Here is a 16,523-nt window from a genome sequence, read left to right on the forward strand (position 1 = left end):
ATTTTAGGAATTATACACAACCATTGACACCTCACACCTGTGCACCACCGCAGATGAGGCATAAAAATAGACTTATCATCTTACGGTATAGCTCAATAAATCTGTTTGAGCGACACCATTTCCTCACCACACAGGTCACTGGCGCCATCTCCCGGGGTTCTATGACCCCACGTTCACACGACACGGGGTCTCTGGCGCCACCACCAGGGGTTCTATGACCCCACGCCTCGACACACGGGGTCTCTTACGTATACGTTACCAAATCATGTAATTTTTAGACTATTGATATTAATTTATGAACCGAGACTATGGTTTCACAAGTTTCGAGATTGTTGATAGAAGAATAAATTAAAATATTATTTTTATTCAGATAATTAATTACGTGCTTATTATTGCACTTATTTATACAGATTTCTTTAAGAAGGAATAAAGTAATAGGAATTAGGAGGAAGATGGTGATGGGATTAATGAACAACGCATATGTACCGTTTTATTGTCTATGTTACCTTAGGAACCATGATCGCAAATTCTTTTGTCCGTTCGCTGAAACATAAACGTACAAGAAAGATGTTTCGTGTTCGAGTCCTGCCAGATGTATAATTTTTTTTTCGAGTACAAGAAAGTAATAACGATTAATATTCCTATTATAAACACGCTAATATTATTATGTAAATTTAATTGAAATACATTATTTTTCCATTGTTAGTACAACAGTTTAACAGTGACAACAAAGGCTTATATGTTTTCAAATACAAATAATATACTTTCTATTCTGCATTATCACACATAAGTAAGTAATATTTATCTAAAAAGCAATTGAAACACAAACTTTTATTTTACGTATCCTTATAATAAACAAAGATTTTCTATTGTATATGTAGCCTTAAAATATTTTAAGGTTCATATAAGATAGAATATTCACCAAAAATATTCGATCTTACATTCATTCTTATAACTTGAAGTTTATTCATCACAAATATGTCTTTCTAGAGTTTTATGTGAGATATTCGTAAAAATTTGCCGAAATTAAGGATCGACGTAAAACTAACTGAAATTTGATAACGTGTGAGATATCAAGACTAATATGTACTCGGTAACATTATCTATGTATATCCTAGTAAATCTTGTCCACGTGACTCGAACGAGACGAGAAAATGTTATCTCTCGTTTCGCCGTTTGGATGCAGTGTTGCGTAAAATGTGTCATATAGCACATACGAAATATCTATCACTTTATTTAACCTACGCAATCCTATGGACGTGTCACCGTCGACCCGTGAACGTATCTCTGGCAATTCTTTCAATTCGCAACCGTGTATTTATATTACTAAAACGATTTCCGTTGTTGTTAAACACTATAAACATCAAGGGTCAAATTCAGCTGGGCTCAAGCAGCCCTCTGAATTATAATAATCAACAACGTATTAATTGAAAATATATAATCTTTATTACAAAATAGTTTTAAACATAACATATTAGGTTAACAGGAAAACAAATGATCCGTCACCGTTCGCATCAATAGCTCTTTTAATTTTAATACACTGCATAACTTTGGATACATGGATCGAAATGCAATCCATTAAAATTCACATCGGCATTACAGAGTCGAATCTTTATTATGGTGTAAAAATTTTACGTATTTCATATTAACAGCTGGGAGAATAGTAACCCTGATACGATCGAACTACCATTTACAACAACCATTTCAGACGATATGGATTTTAACCCATTAGGTAATAGCCGAAATCAGCATTCACATGTACAAACAAAGAAAATAGGCATATGTGTGAGTTGAATTTTCGGTGAAGATACAGAATCGTATGAACGCTGCTTTATTATTGATTCGGTCAAAAAACCATATTGTATGAACTGGCTGTTACATTCCGTAGACCTAACATGAGTACAAACAGTTCGTGACCAGGTGATTAGTATGTTGATTCACTAATGACATCTAAATATTCGATCAACTCGTCGATGTCTTTTCAGCTTAACAGATATTGACCTCGCAGATGGATGGGAGCTCCTTGCTGCAATCTTTGTCGCATAATTCGCCCTTGCGCGTGAGGACAGGACAGGTCTCCACTTCGGAGGATTCGCTGTCGCTGTCGTCGTCGCCGCGCAGCTTCTCATCGGAACCACCGATCCAGGCTTTGTCCACTTTTTTCCGTTTCAACAATTGTTTCAGGTGCCTCAATTCAGCACGTGAGTCGATTACCGCCAAGTCACCTATCGAATATGTCCCGTATTTACCTTTCACTTTGAACTATTTACGATGAAGCCCCGAAGTTAGCCTCGGGCTTCTTTGGGATCTAGAGTTTGGAGTTAGCTACCAAAGCTAGTCAGTGTGTTAATTGATATTTTTTTTCAGCGGATGATCGATGTTATTTGCGGAGAGACGTCCAAGAATGTTGAGAATGAGGGTAGTTAACTCAAAGCCGTATAGGGAATGGACATAGTCGAGCTAGGATACTAATCCCATTTTGTCATGGATTAGGCTCTGTGGTTAGCAACTTCGATCATGAGATACAATGGTCGCTCTTGTTCACGAAAGTCGACGTCCCTGATGTATGTGAACTAAAAAAGCGGAGAAAGCCTAGGATACTAATCCCATTTTGTCATGGATTAGGCTCTGTGGTTAGCAACTTCGATCATGCGATACAATGGTCGCTCTTGTTCACGAAAGTCGACGTCCCTGATGTATGTGAACTAAAAAAGCGGGAGTGATTCGACCAGTTTTGCCCGATCAACGAGAACACTATTTGAATATTTAAGAATGTTTAACACATTTGCTATCGGAGCAGCTCTTCGTCGTGGAACTGAATGTCGACTCAAGTCGGAAATGAAACTTCGAATGTAAAATATTGTATCTAGCTTTGATTCTGGAAATTCGTACACGGTGAACTGGGGTATGTATCTTTTATGTTAACTGGGTGTTAAAATCATACACAGTATAGTATGAAAGTGTTGAAGATGCTGATTCCATTCTGAGGATCTGTTACCAAAAGGTAGCGGTAGTGAATGTGTGTAGTGAATGAACAAAAACAATCCGATACAGTATTGCTACTGTTAGATGAATTCGCAGAGAGCAATAGTCAATGTACGGTGGTAATGGTTAATATGATTTTAATAATCTTAATCGGATAGATCGGTAGGTATGATTTTGTCATAAAAAATTGTATCAATCACCTCCATCCTTTTCACAAGCCTCGCGAGCATCTTCCCAGCACTGCTTTGCAGAAACCAATTTGTGCGCGCCGACACCCGGCGTGACGGTGTAGCCTTTCGGTGGCTTTTCCACACAACAATCATCAGGCGTTGGTGTAGTTCCCTGGCCACCATTTCCATTATCGTCAGGTTTTGGTGTAGTTCTGCTGCCACCACCTACCAATTAATAATTTAACATAAACAAAAGTTTGTACGACCCTCTAGCGTGTAAATCCTTCTGTTTTTATTTGTAGATATTTATTGTTCTCACGAACACATATACTTTGCAGCAGAGTTACATTTAACTCGAGCAAGTTCTTATCACTAAGCGAACAAATTGGGCCGTCATTTCCTTTCAACCTATTTGCAACGTTTGACGGACAGCAAGACATGATTATCACTTTGATAGAATTGATCCTCAAGTAAGCACTCAATCATCTTCCAACTTAATTACCTGAAATGTGACCTTTTTCTATCGACAAGATCAAGATCATCGTCATTTTTTCCGTCTTTGTTACCACCTATGATTATCAAATGTGCCATCTATGGTCAGGTTCACGACTACTTATGATACAAATCACTTGTTTCGATAAAAATCGTTACTTTACAAAATAGAATTCTAGCTAACTTTTTATTTAAGTTCTGTTTTGGTACTACTTATTTACATAATCTGTTCCTTAGTAACTGATTGCCAGGTATTTCTTTTTAATTCTTAAAAAATTCTATTAGTGGTACTCTTTCTGTAATGTAGGCCCAAGAAAAGCATCAGATTCATATTTTGACATTTTAATTAAACGTTACTAATATGTGAGATTTGTTACCCTTCTTTATCGGCAAGATCTCCACTTTCACGTTAATCACATCAACTAGGTTAAGCAGTCCTCCTTTTCCATCATTATCACCACCTATAATTACCGGAAGTACAATTGATGGTCAAACTCGCTACGATTTTGAAACTGTTCCATTGTTTCAAGTAAGAAATCAGATTGTGTATAATATTCAACTAACAATCATCTTGCAACACTATACCTGCACCACAATTATTCCCCTTCGACAAGATATTTATCCAAATGTCAATCAGATCTTTAAGATTTAGCAAGCCCCCTTTTCCACCATCATCACCACCTATAATTACCAGAAGTGCAATTTATGGTCAGACTCGCTACGATTTATAAAACTGTTCAAGTGTTTCAAGTTGGAACTCAGATTGTGTACGATCTTTATCTAGGAATTATCTTGCAATTTCATACCTGCGCCCGAATTATTCCCCTTCGTCAAGATATTTATCCAAATGTCAATCAGATCTTTAAGATTTAGCAGTCCCCCTTTTCCATCATCATTATCACCACCTATAATTACCAGAAGTGCAATTTATGGTCAGACTCGCTACGATTTATGTAACTGTTCAATTGTGTCCAGTAAGAAATCAGATTCTGTATAATATTCAACTGAGAACAATCTTGCAAAATTATACCTGCGCCCGAATTATTCCCCTTCGTCAAGATATTTATACAAATGTCAATCAGATCTTTAAGATTTAGCAGGCCCCCTTTTCCACCATCATCACCACCTATAATTACCAGAAGTGCAATTTATGGTCAGACTCGCTACGATTTATAAAACTGTTCAAGTGTTTCAAGTAGGAACTCAGATTGTGTACGATCTTTATCTAGGAATTATCTTGCAATTTCATACCTGCGCCCGAATTATTCCCCTTCGTCAAGATATTTATCCAAATGTCAATCAGATCTTTAAGATTTAGCAGTCCCCCTTTTCCATCATCATTATCACCACCTATAATTACCAGAAGTGTAATTTATGGTCAGACTCGCGACGATCTAGGAATTATCTTGCAACTTTATACCTGCGCTCGAATTATTCCCCTTCGACAAAATATTTATGCAAATGTCAATTAGATCACTAAGGTTTAGAAGTCCTCCTTTTCCATCATCGTTATCACCACCTATAATTACCGGAAGTGCAATTTATGGTCAGACGCGTTACGATTTGTGAAACAGTTCAATTGTTCCAAGTAAGAACTCAGATCGTATATGATCTTCAACTGAGAATCATCTTGCAACTTTATACCTGAGCCCGTTTCGTTTTTCTTGGACAAGATATCGACGGAAATGTCAATTAGATCTTTTATGTTTATCAGTCCCCCTTTTCCATCATCATCATCATCACCACCTATAATTATCAGAAGTGCAATTTATGGTCAGACTCGTTACGATTTGTGAAACTGTTCAATTGTTCCAAGTAAGAACTCAGATCGTATATGATCTTCAACTGAGAATCATCTTGCAACTTTATACCTGAGCCCGTTTCGTTTTTCTTGGACAAGATATCGACGGAAATGTCAATCAGATCTTTTATGTTTATCAGTCCCCCTTTTCCATCGTCATCATCATCACCTTTTCCACCATTATCACCACCTAGAATTACCAGAAGTGTAATTTATGGTCAAACTCGCGACGATTTATAAAACCGTTCAAGTGTTTCAAGTAGGAACTCAGATCGTATATGATCGTTAACTAAGAATCATCTTGCAACTTTATACCTGAGCCCGTTTCGTTTTTCTTAGACAAGATATCGACGGAAACGTCAATCAAATCTTTTATGTTTATCAATCCCCCTTTTCCATCATCATCAGAATCTTCATCTTTACCGCCATTATCACCACCTATCATTATAAAAAGTGCAATATATAGTCAGAGTCTCAACGACTCGTGCAACTGCTGAATTGTTTCAAATAAGAAGTCTGATCGTCTATGATCTGCAAATACGAATCATCTTGCAATTTATACCTGCGTCCGCTTCATCCTTCTTTGATAATATATTCGCATTCAAATTAAGCACATCAAGTAAGTTGAGCAATCCTCCTTTTCCACCGTTATCATTATCATTATCGTCATCATCACAATCTTCATCCTTCTCGCCCTTATCAGCGCCTATAATTAATAGATGTGTAATTTGTGGTCAGATTCACGCTGATTTGTGAAAATGTCACATATTCCAATAATATTCGGTACTTCTTCATTCGAAATCATTTTCTTTCAGATTCTTGTTAGATTTTCAATTGAATTCTTTTACCACGAGATTGAATTGAAAATAAAATTTGAACTTGCCAAAACTGTTTGCTCGTTTCAATCAACGGATTTGAAAAATAAAAAAATTTGTTACATGATGGTGAGCTTTTAAAGGATAAGTTTCGAATATCAGTGAAATATTTGCTATTCCTTTTAACGTTATGAAGAAACTCATTATTCAATCAAGAATTCTAATGGGTAATGTTCGTTTCTTTTATTATTATTGTAAAGAAATCCCGCATATTATTGACCCTCGATAACTACACGTTTCCTAGAACCACCCTAGTGGGTTATTATCACGAGTCTACTATACAACCTGCATGAACGTAGCCAGTAGGGAGCCTCTTAGGAAGAGCAAATACAACTTTTTGTTCGTTAGGGGGAGGGCAAGTGCCCTTCCCTACTTACACCCACGACAACATATCTTCTACATACATATACGTGGCGTAACCCGATTTTCCAACAAGCGTATAAATAAGTTTGAAGCTTTAGTGTTTAATCCTTTCGCGACGACGAGGCTGTGGGGCGATGCGCCGCTGGGAGGGGATCGTCGTGCCATTGGTGCACGTATGCCGGATATAACCGGCGCTAGCCAGTATGAAGCATTTAGTTGAAGCCGGATATAACCGGCGCTAGTCGCGAAAAGGTTAAAATTTTCTCGTATAAATGTTTATTTTGGAAAACTATAAACCGATATAAAAGTATCCAAAGAATGGGAGATCTCGAGTGTTTTCTGCGATAGTTTTTACAAAAACACAGAAAATTGTTAAAGGAAACCGAGTAATGGGTGACAATGGTTGCCCAGACATAACGATTAAAAGACTATTTTATGGTCTAAATGAAAGATTCGCGAAACGTGCAACATCTAGCTCAATTACCTGTACTGTTACTGATGTCTGTCTCCTTCACGAGTACATCGACGGATGCGTCAGCCGCATCTTCCACGTTCAACAGTGCATCGGCGAGCGCGGTCCCGGTCGCGATAGCGAGAACTAGTAACACTTCCTTAAACATCGTGGTATCCACGGAACGTGTCAAGGAACCGCGGACACCGATTCTTTTATAGTGACCCACTGCCGAATATTATATCCGATAAGGAAAAGCATGATGTAAGCAGGGTATTAGCGAAAGTTCGCGAAGGGATTACTCCCGCAGCCGTTATTTTCCGCTCACATGGGAATCTTTCTCTTGAGTATTTGCGAAACAAAAGATTCGCTACTCTATTTACCTATGCTCAGTCCAAAGTCTGTGCCCGGAAAGAATCCGTACAGATTGTCGGAAACGTCGAGTCACGCTAATTGGTAAATCAATATTTCTGTTGTTACGTTTAAACGAAAAATATTATGTATTCCAAGAGCGGCGTGCCTTGCACTTCAACGAACCCTTTTTCGCGATGTTGGGCTAATGAAGTTCAGAAACGATGCTTGTTACGCTACGTTCTAATATTTACACGATTCTCGAGGATACTGTTTAAAAATTCACTGTATTTCTTACGTAGTATAATAAATATAATTTTTACATAATTTAGTGTTGATGATAGTTAAAGCGTTGATACAGTTTAAGTTTTAATGTTGATCTCCCTCAGCAGGTCCCGTCTTTCTTGAATCCAAATAAATAAAGATCCCTCGACGGATAATCGTCGTCTTCTTTCTTGAGCTTAGGCTAGTCTGATGGCGGACTTAATTTACGTAACTAAACTGAATGCACGTAAAGAGGCAAATGATACCAACATCTCAGAAGCCCCTTGAAGGGACTGGTGAAACCGAGACTCATCGATCTTCCTACCTTGCCGCGTTGCTAAACGGAAAAGATAGATGGAATCAAAGTTCCATCAATCACTCCGTTTAGCTGTATACCAAGCAATTATTGGAAACAAAGAAGTAGCATACTCACAGAAGGAGAGTACATTTCAGAGAATTGACACTCTCAAAAGGGGAGCATCAATTCTCTCCGATGCAAAATGGCGAATAGCGCCGGGTGACTCGAACCGACGCGACCGTGTTGCCGATCCTGAGGATCGGCCCCTTTCCTCCAGTTCGGTGGAGTGTGTCGCACGGCCACCGTACGAGACCTCATTACCCCCAACGTGCTGTCCCCACTCCTAAACATGATCATAATAATAATATTAAACGTGATTGCTTTTTTGACTGCGAGAAAGATGTAGTAGTTACGGTCGGTTTTGAACCCAAGACCTTTTTCTAATAATCTTGCATACTTTAAACTTGGCAATAGGTATGCAGTATGCATGTACACTGACGTGCAAACTCGGCTTCCGCCAGGGGAAAATTTGCAGTCTCTCGTGAGCTGTCGAGGTGGCTGGTTGTGTTTCTCACACCCCTTCCCTGTCTTCTTACTAACCCCTTGTACGTTACAGATGTTCGACAACCATTGGCTTCGATATCTATCTTCTTATATACTGGACCAGCCAACTATGTTCCAAGGCGATGGAGGATGGATATGGGTTCGCGAGCCGTCGCCTTTCTTCCTCCAATTATCCATTTATCTCCAGAAAAGAGACGCACAACAGAAAGTGGAAACAGAGTTCGGAGAACAGCGAGAGGAGTATATAAGAAAATGAAAGATAGTAACGGGAGAGATTCAAGGACGGATTCAGGAAGAGAAGGATTGGGTATAAAAGGTTAGATATAGAGATTAAGGGAATAACGAGAATGAGGTGTGAATGTATAGAAATGACGAACAAGTACTGGATCCGGACAGACTGAGCGAAGAAAAGAACGAGAAAAGTTTGGAAAAAAAAAAGAAAGGAGAAGAGTTCTAGTGGATTAAGGAGATTATATGCATAAGTAGCATTTAAGGCAATTGTTAAATTTATACAAATACCATTGTAAACTGTATATTTTTTTACGATTTCTCCAACAAGAAACAGTCAAATCATATATATCCGTTATTCATTTATCCCAGCACTATGTCCACTCCTATTCCAAATTTCAATTTTCCAAAAAGATAATAAGAAACAAAAAATAATAGCTAAAGAACACAATCTCAAATTTAAAAAAAAAGCGCGGGAAACTGCAAAATCAGCACAATAGCACCACCTGGCAGCGACTTTCCGAACTAGGCTAAAAAGTTTTGGCTTTAGTTCCAATTCCCGTCACCAGATGGGTACCATTTTTTAGAACATTTCTATTTTTGCCCAAATTTCGGTAGCCACCTGGTGGCGGAAATTGGAACTAAATCCAGACTTCTATACCTAGTTCGGAAAGTCGTTGCCAAGTGGCGCTATTGTGTTGATTTTGCAGTTTCCCGCGCTTTTTTTTAAATCTTGAGTATGTATTCTTTTGCTATTATTTATTGTTTCTTATTATTTTTTTGAAAAATTGAAATTAGGAATAGGAGTGGACATTTTTACTGTTTTTTATTGAAGAAATCTTTAAATAATGTACAATTTACAATGGTATTGTAATGATATTTACAATGGTAATGGTATTTGTGTAGGACTCCTGAACGTCATGTGCGACAGAGAGGGGTGCGTGCACGTGATATCCAATACGTGTGACCAAGGGGCGTTTCCAGTGATCAATTAACGAACCGGAAATTATTGAGCGTCTACTGTATATCTCAGTGTGGCGTCAAAACGAGTAGATTCCTATTATTATTCCTGAATTGGCCGCTTGGTACAGCATTTGCCGGGAAACAACGAATTCCTGGGCGTGAGCACTCTCATTTCCTCTCTGATCATGCCATGGTGCACAGAATATGTTAATATCGCGACTGCAAAGGACAACTTTTAAAGCGTCTTCCACATATCTATACTCAGCATATTCAACGTTGATAACTAACAAGCGTACCCAACCTCCCTGACGGATCGCCGCCAGCGACTCTCGTGACATTTTCTAGAAACCTTAGTGTCTACTATGTGAACGGTGCATGTATAGGAGTGAGATTTCAGAATGGCGACTGTCTTTACTTAGGAGAGTACTTATTCCCGCCCAGAAATTGTGTAATTAACGTGTGTCTTTGAAAAGTTCCATGTGTTTTTCGTCGCGTATTCACTGAAAATGATTATAGAGAATCCGGATCAATTCAAGGCGTGGCTCACCGCCGTCTTGGAGCCGCTGTAAGTAGGCCAGCTTGCCCCGAGTACAGTTTTTAGGTATATATGTGTATGCATTTGATGTTGTAAATGGCCGTACATGTGCTATGCTTCATACCCCATGCAGATTCGTATTTACGTACGGTAACTTGTATGTTTTTAGAGTGATCCGTGATGGGATCACAATGGGCAACGTTACCACGCCAGATTTACCATGCTTTCATTAACAACTAGTTGAGCGACAGTATGCCTCTTTGCAATCCATTTCTCGTCTATTTTGCAGCGAACTTTTATCGAATAGTTCGAAGGCAGCAAATTGGATCCTGTTATGTTCCCTCTGAAATCATTGATTCCAAATGTATTTTCTCGACTATTATGAAAACATTTATTTTGTAATTTCTTCATATAAATAATTTCAAGCAATGACTTATTCCATAATGATTTGGTGACAGTATTGGTCAAACGAAATATATTCTCCTGTAGTAAATAGTTTGTATTCATAATTAGTCTGCGATGTAGGATCATCGACCCTTTTTAATGGCTATTGAAAACTATGCGAGGGAAATGTACTCCTCTAGTGCCAATATGCAATGAATATGTTTTAATTGTACACATGTAAAGCAAATATTTTATGTGATATGTTAATTACAATTGCATAAATAGTTATTCACTTATTGATTTGATAGAAACTAATTCCTTTCTATAATAACTTCCAGCAATGTTATTATTAGATTGTGGATTTTATGCATTTGTAGCATAAACGATTGCTTAATAGTAAAAGAATGTCTAACAAACATTAATAAAGTCTTTTTCTATAATTTCTTAATAGAGAGCACTAATATTTTTTTAGCTCTAATGTTTGTAAATTCATTCATAAAAATCTGTGTTTATTTAAACATCCACAATCAGTTATTATTTTACATTGCAATTCATTGAATGATAATGATTACTACATGCATATATACATTCATATTATATGTTATTATATGCACATTAGAAAACTATTAAAGTAATATCTGAATATATTTAAGTCTAATTTTAAAATCAGCCTTTACTAAACTATAAATGACCAATTTATGGATTAAATATTATAATAGAAAAAATCAAATTTTCATGAGTACAAGATGTTTATATTTTTTTCTTATTTTTACAGTTGTGATGCTGACCCTGCAGCATTAGCAAAATATGTATATGCTCTTGTTAAGAAGGATAAAACATTGGAAGAATTGCGAGGTGGAATGGTCGAACAGCTTGATGTATTTTTACAGCAGGGTGAATTTATATTTTGTACTGGAGCAGTATTAATTATACTACCTATATAAATCGATTGTCTTAACATTACACTTTCTTTGCAGAAACCAAAAACTTTGTGGAATTATTATTCAAAACATTGGAAACTCAAGAATACATACTTCCACCTGCAAAAAATGATCCAGATGGTGGTGGGACACCACCTGGTGTAAATCCACCACCTCCTGTATTAGCAGCAGAAAAAATAACTGAAAGTACAATTCCTATTACTACTTCTATCACTACAAATCCTCCTGTTCCCCCTCAAATAAATGGATCTGCGCCAATGCCAATAAGTAAACGTGAAACTAGAAAATCAGACTCTGATAAAATTGACAAAGAAAAGGAGAAACGTTCACGTAGTCGGTAAGGTTTCATTAACAAAGGGATCACAATGATATCTTAGGTTTAAACAGAACCTTTTCTTAGTAAAACTACAGACTGTATAGAGAGCAGCAGTATTCTTGGTTTTTCAGAAACAACGATACAATTGATTTCTATATGTCTAAAAGTGAAAGCATTTTTAAAATCAAAGGCAATGACCTTTGGTTCACTATAGCCTGTATTTATATTAAGAAATGTTCTTTCCAGATCTAAGACAGTCGAAGAAATTTAAAACGAATCGGTAAAATGTGATTTTTTATGCTTCAGAAGTGGCCGAATGAGATCCAGAACAAGATCACGTTCCCGTTCGTGGGAAAGAGATAGACGTAGATCCAGAAGCAGGGAGCATATTCGTCGAGATAGAGAACGTGACAGAAGTCGACCATGGAGGAACGAATCGCCGCCAAATACGAGACGACACGATAGAAGGTCTGTAAATGTTCCGTATCGAATGGTGAAGTACACGAACATCAGATCTGTTTACAATATTTAATGTTTCACATACAGACGGAGCAGAAGTCGTAGTACGTCACCGATACGACCAAGAATACGAGACGGTCCTGACAATCGTGATCATAGAGCACGATTTAGGAACAGGTCGCCGACGCCTCTGCGATCGAGATCTCGGTCAAGATCGTTAGATCGTAAAAAGATAGATCGGTCTGAAAGGATGGACGTAGACAGAACGGATAGAATCGAGGGGAGTCCTGGTGGTGGTACCCCAACGCAAGACAGTAATCACGGAGACGTAGACATGAGGTTGTCTACTACTAGTCAGTCAATTCAAAGTGTCGTCGCTGTCGCTTCTGCTGTATCAAATAACCAACCTGGATTCCAAGCAAAGAGGCGGTGCAGAGATTTCGATGGTTATTATTCAATGATTATTTACATTATTATGTGTTAGAAGAGAAAGAACCTGCAAAAGTCTGGGTAGCTTATCGATCCAAATAGTCATATGCAAATGAAGGATCCCGAGTTCAATTTCCGGTCCGGTATCTGATTGGGCAATTTCTTTCTCTTTTACAGCATATAATTTCTATAGTGGGATATGTTGTTAAAAATTCTGCAATTTGTATTCACAGAAAAGGGATATTGCATGAGAGGTGATCTCTGTCCTTACGATCACGGTACAGATCCTGTTGTATTAGAAGATGTAGCTTTAAGTCGCGTTTTAACATTCGGTCCACATAGTGCACAAGCACCAGGAACTGTACCTGTAACAGCAGTACCGGAACCACCTCAAGGACCCAACGGAAATGCTCCACCGCAACACCTTCCTCTTGCTAGTTTACCTCCGCCTCATTTACGAAATCAACATCACTCGAATATGGGTAAGCGTTCGTCAAAGGATATCGTTAAAATTTATTGTATTGTAAGGATTTATTAAAAAATACTTCTGTAAAAGTACAAATGACTCGTCATGAGAAACAATTTCCACAGATGCATTTGCCGAGTATAATCCAGATGCACCGAGTATGGAGCCTCGAGTGCCATGGGGAAGACATCCCCAACCAGGACCTGGCATTTATGGAAGGGGACAAAGGGAATTAATTAGCGTGCCAGTGATTCCGCATACGAACTCATCCGAGATTACACATACTCAAACGAATCCGTTAAAGCGTAAACAAGCATTCGATTTCAACCGTCTTGGACCGAAGCAACGAGTAGTCCATAATCCAGCTAACTGCTCTTTGGAATTGAAAAAGGTCCCGCGTAGTCTGAACAACATAACTCAATTGAATAATCACTTCTCGAAATTCGGTAAAATTGTAAATATACAAGTCAATTTCGGCGGAGATCCCGAGGGAGCGTTGGTTACCTTCCAGCTACCAGCCGAAGCAAAAGCTGCATACAGAAGTACCGAGGCTGTGTTGAATAATAGATTTATCAAAGTGTTTTGGCATAACAATGTTAACAATAACGCAGCTGGTGGCGCCATCGAAAACGTACCACCAGGTAAGCCAAGTTTTCAAAACTTTCAGAGTCATTTATGTGTGTTTCTTTACAAAGTTCCGTTGCTTATCTAATTTTCATTTAGGATGCCGTCCTTCTGTAAAAGAACGATTGGGCGCTAGTGTAACCACACCAGCGAAAACTGACGAGAACGAATATATTCCTACTCGTCGTTCAACTGAAGAGCAACAAGTCACGCAAAGTTTAGTTCCAACGTCACCAAAAACTACCACTGCTTCTAACAGAGAAGAAAAAGTTCTTGCGATAAAAAAGACACAGGAGATCTTGGCCGCTAAGGAAACCTTAAAGAAGAAACAGGAGGAGAAACGTAAAGAGGCAATAAAATTGACCGCTGACTTACGTAAGCGGAAACAAGAACTTTTGGACAAACATTTGATAGAAATACGAGCTTTGATCGATAAAGCTGAAAAAAATCCAGAACAGAAGGATGCGATCATGGCGACGATAAAGACCATGCAGCAGTCCATCGACAATTTACGCAAGGACCTAGCTGCGAACGGTCAGATTGGTGGTAACAAGACGCAAGCAAAATCCAGAGAACAGACCCAGAAAGAGATTTTGGACGCCGAGTTAGACTTAATGACTGCACAACAAGAGGGACAAGACGCCGGGGAGTTGCAAAAAAGACTAAACGAACTGCGGGCTCAAGCTGCTGCGTTGGGTTTAAACGCAGGTCCAGCTGTCGGCAGAGGTACAAGATCCAGTAGGGTTATACGAGGTAGCCATGCGTTATCATATAGGGGTCGCGGTAGAGGGAGTTTTACCCATGTTTCGGTAGATCACAGACCGACAAGTCTTCTAGTCTCTGGTTACGAAACCGAAGAAAAGGCTGAAGTTTTAGCGCATTTCCAAGTAAGAATCAATTTACTCTGTTGTCTGAAGAATCAATAAGAAAACTATCCTGTGTTCATTTAAAACTATTTCATCTGTATATAATTATTAATTGTTGCATTATGTATATTTCAGCAATTTGGAGAAATAGTGAATCAAATAGTAGATGATGCAACGCCTTCGATTGTGATCAATTTTAAGTCAAGAAAAGAGGCCGAGGTGGCATTATTAAAGGGACGCACATTTCAGGATAGATTACTGTCTATTACATGGGTCTCCGGGCATCATTTACACCGTGGCGGAGGTGGTAGTAATACGAATTCATCCGTACAACTTTCTTCGCGCTCTGAACAAGCGCCACCTACAACTGACGAAGAAATTGATGTAGAAGTAAGTTCTTAATACTATACAATGTGGAACAATATTGTAGGTATTTACTCTACATAGCATCTATCAAATTGCAATCAAGTGATGACGAAGAAAGTTTACATCGAAAATAAAGCGCTTTTTCTGTAATTTTAGTTTCTAATCCTTCACAGTGTCGTGAAGACAGAATTTCAATTAAACAGTCGAAAATATTGACTTTGTAATAATGAAATTAATAAAATATCAAATTGACATTTGGTAGTAAATTGATACTTTTTTGCTTTGAAGTATCTTCGATAATACTCATTCTTTTATGCGACATTTAATATACGATGCAGTGGTTGGAAATATTAAACTTTTGATTTGTAATAGGGTAATGCAGAAGCATTGCTTCTCGAGGAGAACGAGGAAGAGGAGGATGAAGATGGCGAGTCGCGTAGCTGGCGGCGATAGCAGCGCCAACGTTACTCGTGACAAAAACTTGGTACCAACTACAATGACTGTGTGATGATCTGGGCAAATCAATATATGCTCAGCACCTGCGCCACTGCTGCACCATCGTTTGATGCATCAAATGCCATGATTTTCACGAAAGAGTCAGATTACGAGCTCATACACGTTATCATGAGTGTTACACTATTTGTTAATATTATTAAATATATGCGTGTGCGCATTATAACGGTATAAAAGAAAGTATATACCGTGGTGAGTTGCGCGGCGCAAAATAGAAAACTGATATGCAAGTTTCCAACAGCAACAACAACAAAACAAAAAAAATTAACCAAATTTATCCCATTATTTGTAGAATAAAATCGCTATGTTTTGTATGGGAAACATCTTATTCTGAATTCAAAGTCCTTTTTTCTTTCGTGTGTAGAGTTACGACGATTTGTCTCTTTATTTCTTTCGAAGATATAAATCTACGGATAAACAGTAGTCAAACGTAGAAAAAGAGTCCTTTTGTAGAGTTACGACGATTTGTCTCTTTATTTCTTTCGAAGATATAAATCTACGGATAAACAGTAGTCAAACGTAGAAATAAGTAGAATACTTATAATTTTCAGAAATTTTACAATCGAAAGTGAGGAAACTATATTTATAACTTGTAAGATACAAATACAATTTATTATAATAATTACCACATAAGATAATAGCGTACAACGCTTCGAAAAGTAGTGTAATTTTTTTGGTTTTTCTTTGTCTCTCTTTCTTTTTTACTTTCACTTGATGTACTATTTAAAGATTGTTCCTGTAATGTTGTACAGTGTAATGTATAATTGTCATGATTTCCTTTTATTGAATGTTAATGGAAGCTAAGTTGATTAGAATTGA

At 37.9% G+C, this 16,523-nt stretch overlaps 1 protein-coding gene and 1 long non-coding RNA gene across 2 annotated transcripts; one reads left to right on the forward strand and one right to left on the reverse strand.

Annotated features, from left to right (window-relative positions):
- Window positions 1-4,468: 4,468 nt before the first annotated feature.
- LOC107188479 lies at window positions 4,469-4,991 on the reverse strand. Its single transcript, XR_001516221.1, has 3 exons — window positions 4,899-4,991; window positions 4,678-4,773; window positions 4,469-4,552 (listed from the first exon to the last, which is right to left on the reverse strand). It is a non-coding gene; the product is annotated as an uncharacterized LOC107188479 (long non-coding RNA).
- A 5,197-nt stretch (window positions 4,992-10,188) lies between these two features.
- LOC107188379 (RNA-binding protein 26) lies at window positions 10,189-15,947 on the forward strand. The gene is made up of 10 exons (XM_015576659.1): window positions 10,189-10,370; window positions 11,500-11,618; window positions 11,702-12,002; window positions 12,288-12,449; window positions 12,528-12,886; window positions 13,103-13,351; window positions 13,461-13,976; window positions 14,059-14,846; window positions 14,961-15,215; window positions 15,564-15,947. The coding sequence occupies exons 1-10, from the start codon at window positions 10,312-10,314 to the stop codon at window positions 15,642-15,644; spliced, it is 2,889 nt and encodes a 962-aa protein (XP_015432145.1). The 5' UTR covers window positions 10,189-10,311; the 3' UTR covers window positions 15,645-15,947.
- Window positions 15,948-16,523: the final 576 nt, after the last annotated feature.

This window comes from Dufourea novaeangliae, unplaced genomic scaffold (genome assembly GCF_001272555.1).
Source record: "Dufourea novaeangliae isolate 0120121106 unplaced genomic scaffold, ASM127255v1 scaffold124, whole genome shotgun sequence".
NCBI classification, from domain to species: Eukaryota; Metazoa; Arthropoda; class Insecta; order Hymenoptera; family Halictidae; genus Dufourea; species Dufourea novaeangliae.